Source organism: Corylus avellana, chromosome ca11 (genome assembly GCF_901000735.1).
Source record: "Corylus avellana chromosome ca11, CavTom2PMs-1.0".
Classification (NCBI taxonomy): Eukaryota; Viridiplantae; Streptophyta; class Magnoliopsida; order Fagales; family Betulaceae; genus Corylus; species Corylus avellana.
Window position 1 is genome coordinate 21,634,459 of NC_081551.1, and position 5,629 is coordinate 21,640,087.

Consider the following 5,629-nt stretch of genomic DNA (forward strand, 5'->3'; position numbering starts at 1 on the left):
TTAGTTTTGGGCCTCTCCATGGTGCACCACTGCACGTGTACGAGGATCTATTCTTGTATATGTATATATATATTTATTAATCCTATTAAAAATATACATGAGAATTACATTATTTAAGAAAAGGTACGTGGATTAACAGGTATCTTGATTGAAGAAATTTCTCTTAACCAATTTGGAAGAAAATATTGTCCATATACTCATATTTTATAGTAACATTTTTTTATTTATTTGTTTTGTATGTATGATCATTCGTTAAATATGAATAAGCTACTTGACATAGATTTTGTTAGAATAGTTGACTGCGTGTTAAGATAACAATCGAAAGTATCTACATGGAAAGAAAAACTTAGAACTTGATGTATGCCACTCTTTATTGTAGATTATGTTGTAACCGTCAACATTGGAGATTTTCTTTTGTTGTAAATATTCTTGACATCCTACAATCCTTATCATGTGTTTGGCTCATGCCAAGAATCAAGGGGACGATTATTGATGAGGCAAAGGAGGGGATCCAGTGTGGTGCCATGCAGGTGTTCTCAGGTTGGTTGGTTGATAGACCCAGTATCAAGTCCACACGCCCAACATATTTTATGTCCAAAGTAGCATGCATCCATTTTTCTGTAAGGCGTTTTGTTAGAATACTTGTAAATTAATGAAAAAGAGTTAAATCCCAAGTTGGAAAAATACCTAAATAATTAATATAACATAATTGGATTTCTTTTTCTTTTTCTTTTTTGTAACCTAACATAATTGGATCTAAACCCATTAGTTTAAACTTTTAAATTTGATAGTGTTCCAACATGTCATGTATACACTTGAATGTTTCTCTATTACAATAAAGTTTATTTCTAGAAAAAAAATTATATAAACCACACTTTTATTCTACTTTTATCTCACTTTGCTAACATTACATTGCAAATTAATATTTGGATCAACCCTTTTTATTTTATTTTATTTTTTAAATTAAGGACTAATTAATAGTGCCACATTAGCAAAATAAAATAAAAATAAAATATATAACATTATTTTTCCTAGGCGCCGGCAGAGATGCGCTCATAGCTACATCATGTACCATATTTGCTCAATTGTCTTTTCTGAAAATTGGAATTGCTTCTTTCTATTATATTTGGTAAGGAAAAGATGAAGTTGTTATAGTTCTTACTTCTTAGGTTGGCACCATTATAATGCTTCGCATCGAGTTGCAACCAAGGCCCTGATTCTACATTAACCTATAGCACCACAAGTTTCCTTCCATGTACGTCACATGTACGTCACAAGAGAAAGAGAGTACTTAGAAATTTGCTACAATCTAATAAAATGACATGTGTCCCATAGCTATTAAAAAAACATGTGAAAAACACATGCTATTGAAAAAATATGTAATTCTCACATGTTAAAGAACACATGTCACTTTATTAGATTGGTTTGTATGAATTAACTACAAACTAGTTTGTAGCAAATTTTTGTCCAGTTGCGAGGGGGGCCGAATAGATCCTTTCCTATGTTTCTATTTCAAATGAAATTGATAATATCTATGTTAACATGACTTTTAAAAATTTCAAATAATATGACAGGTTAGATACACTAACTTCAAATATTAACCATGAAACTTGTCTAAGGATAAGCCCCTCTCCCAAGGGCCCTAGAATTTTCCCTGCCCTTGGACTTTAAGCAGGAAATTGTAAGAAATCCCAATCCTCAAGAAGGTGGAAGCCCGTGTCATGAAGCATTCCATCTAAAGTAACTTTTAGTTATTCTGCAATCTAGTCATGCATTTTACTCGTCTCTGTCGTATTGCATATCTTTACAGAAAATCTAGTCCCAAAGCAAGTAGGATTCTAAGTGGTGCATCAATTAAAGCTTCAGATACTGGATTTAAACTTAAAATGAGAAAGGTAAAATGAAAAGGAGCCAGTTATACCATATCACATACATGACACAAATCTTTCACCCTTTGCTAATTTCTCACTGATTGCACTGCTTGCACTGTTGCAATGAGTTGAGCCATTACCGTAGCATATTGAACAGCAGTGTGTTGGGAAGTATAGTGGTCTGTGAGGCCATACTCTGCAAAATTTGGTTCCATATGCATAAAATGTCCTGGTAATGATCTTTTTGATACAGCTTCTTGCCATATATCCAGGAACTCTTCCATGATTTGCCTCGCTTTCTCCACAGAGGAAATTGGAACATACTCTACCTGCAAAAGAAGAATCGAATATAATAAGAATAGATTACAGTTCACCAACACACACAAAAACTCCTTAAGTTCCACTATTGATTTATTTTAGCTGGACAAAGGCATCTATAGCACACCACAAAACAATAGTCAACAAATATTTAGAATTGCAAGACCATAATGGGTACTTTACAGCAGACCAACACACACACACAGCACTTTCATATCTACAGAACAAAAATGCGAAAATGTTTGCAACATCCATAATCTTGGATGATGTAGGAGTTTGTAAAAGAGCCCAAAAAAAAAAAAAAATCAGTAAAAACTTTTCCTCAAGGCAATGAACAATCACTTCAAGCTCCTGTTGATTCAGGGAAGTCTGGAAATGTAATTATTTAAGCAAAGATCCATTTGAAAGATTCAGAGACCAATCATTCAGCAGAAGTGAATTGGTAAGGCATCATACCACACACTTCGTAGTGTCACAAAACGTCAACCCCACATATTCATGGTTCAACATCAGCTTGTACCCCAAATCTCTAAAACATTCTCAAGCAAAGGTTACTAAATCAAATCTCACCAACTCATTACTAAGAAACACTACTTGACACAGCCTCACATTTCCTTTCCATGTGCTGAAAGTGAGAAGAGCCTGAAACACGATATCTGGATGTCCTAACCCTAAATCTCTCTTTACATAAGCATTGAAATCAAGTCAAAATGCACTTTCCACATCAACAAACTCCATAAATTTCCAAACATAAAAGAAATTTCATCATTCAAAACCCTAATGCATCTTAATCAAATACACCCCACCAAACTTCCCTGAGATAAAACAAAATTCAAAATTTACTCCAGTTGGAAATGTAACACGAAATTGATTCAATACCTCCATGACTATCCCTCTCAAATTCTCGGAGTGAGTAGGAACAACTTTTCCCACTCTCAGCTGAAAGTCACCCAGTTGGTACTGAAAGCCCTACACATCAATCACAAACATATAACCCATATAACCCAATAAGCCATCAAACACACACACACACACACACAAAAAAAAAACAAAACAAAAAAACAAATTGGAAATCTCTTAACATCGAAATGAAGCGCGACACGGGTCTTGTAAGACTGAAGCTTCTCCATGAGAGTCTGAATCGACGAGTCCGCCTCGAGCACAATGCGCTGCCCTCGGATTATGAAGTAGTACTTGTTCGGCTGCTCCGGCAGTGAAATCCCTAGAAAATCGCGCGGGAAATCGACCGCCATTGACTGTTCTGGTAAAAGTCAATTGTTGTACAAATTTTCACACAAATCATGTATACAAATTCCACAAAATGACAAATTCGAAAGATTAAAAAAAAAAAAAAAAAAAAGTGTTTTGAGGGAGTAAGAATGAAAAATGACCTCGGGTGTGGGGTTTGTAGAAGGTGAGGGTGGCTCTCCAGCGGCCTTCTTTGACGCCATTGATGCTCTCGACGCACTGCGAGACTTCGCTCAGGATTTGACTGTTCACAGTGCTTCCTGCGTTTGGCTGCCAGTGCAAAACCCTACAGAAAAAATTTTGATTTTCAATTTTTTTTTTTTTTCTTTCAAAAATAAAATTTTCTCGAGCTTGAAAGAAAAACAATTTTTTTTTTGTTTCGTTATTTTTACCATTTGAGTGTCATCTTCGTCTTGTGGAGACTCTGACTGACACACAGAGGTTCCTGAGAGAGCTCACGGAAGAACAAGACCAGGTCCCTGTGACGTCGCAGGCGAGGTTTTTCTCAATTCATTGCTCAATTTGCTCTCCATACAAAAACATTTTCCTAAATATGAATCACATCGTAATACACTTTTAAAAATACTTTTCTGCCTCGTGAGTCGTGACAATATATATATATATATATATATATATAAAATAAGTAGTTCAATTGACTGGAATCACGCATAATAAAGCGGAGGTCACTAGACTTCTTATCCTCTCACATACAAACATATAAAAAAAAATCCATTTTTTTAAGTCCATCAATATTCAATGCTATGATTGAAATAACATTTTGATAATAATCAATGGGAAAATGTATAATAATTTCTTGAATCAATCTTCCAAAATTTAAAATTTTTTAATTTTTTTGTTTTTTTTCGAAAATTTACTGGGTCAATCGAAATAATAATAAAATTCATACCATCAAATTTTTTTTAAACACCATGAGTTCAGAGTCCAATAAAGCAGCATTGTTTGTCACAAGTAAAATATTAAATTTTTATTAATTTAATTTTATAATTTAAATCTAAAAATAATAAAAAATAAAAAATAAAATGGGTAGTTTAGTTTGGGGTGGCCGCGAACCATGAGTGGTTTGGGGTGCTTGCGGCCACCTTGGGCACCCCTTCTATTTATTTGTTTTTTTATATTTAAATTAATAAAAAAAATTAAAATTTTATATATGTGTCAGCTTTTTTTTATTTAAGGGTAAAGTTATAAATTTATAATAAACTTAAGGTCCGTTTGGGAATGCATTTTAAAAAAAATAAGAAAAATGTATAATAAGTTCCTGAATCAATCCTCCAAAATTTAAATCTCCTTAAGTTTTTTTTTTTTCGAAAATTTAGTTCCTGAGTCAATTAAAATGACAATAAAATCCTTGCCGTCAAGATTTTTTAACAACCGTTAGGACAACTCAAAACACACTGTTTTACATAATTAAAATATTAATTTAATTTAAAAAATTAAGTCGAAATTTTTTTTTTAAAAAAAAAAAAAAATTTGAAGGCTGTCACCCCTAGCTACCACCCAACCTCTATGGGGTGGCTTGAAACCACCAGGGTTTGGGTGGCTTCGATAACCACCATGGGTGGAGAGGCCCTTAAATCCCAGGTGGCGCAAGCCACCGATGGTGGGGTAACTACTTGGGCCTCATAGGGGTTGGTGTAGTGGCAGCTCTTGTATACTTTAATTTTTTTATTTTTTATTTTTTTTTTAATTTTTTTTTAGATTTAATTTTTAAATTAAATTAATAAAAATTTAATATTTTAATCCGGTAAAACGGTGCGTTTTAAGTGGCCCTAACGGCTGTTAACAAATTTTGACTGCAGGGATTTTATTGTTATTTCAATTGACTCATAAACTAAATTTTCGAAAGAAAAAAACTTAGGGAGATTTAAATTTTGAAGGGTTAACTCATAAACTTATTATATATTTACCCTAAAAAATAATCTGCGTTTTTAAACCAAATCGCAATTTTGGAGTGTTTGAAATTGCGATTTGAAAAACGCAAATTTTAAAATTGTGGAAAAATTCGTGATTTCTATAAGCTGATTAGGGGGTACTTATTTGAAAAAGTGCGAATTTAAACCAAAATCACAATTTCGCTTAAAACAATATTTGGCGCAATATTTACTTATTTGGCCATGAAACCGCAATTATATGCTAATGTTATCAAAATACTCAATTGATAAAAAAAATATTTA

The 5,629-nt window shown here is 33.1% G+C and overlaps 1 protein-coding gene across 1 annotated transcript; it reads right to left on the reverse strand.

Annotated features, from left to right (window-relative positions):
• Positions 1-1,831: 1,831 nt before the first annotated feature.
• Positions 1,832-3,873, reverse strand: LOC132166683 (mediator of RNA polymerase II transcription subunit 20a-like; the record flags this gene model as incomplete). The annotated part of the gene is given in 5 exon segments (XM_059577545.1): positions 1,832-2,200; positions 3,069-3,158; positions 3,272-3,450; positions 3,581-3,723; positions 3,830-3,873. Coding segments are annotated over 5 exon segments (669 nt in total). The 3' UTR covers positions 1,832-1,957.
• Positions 3,874-5,629: the final 1,756 nt, after the last annotated feature.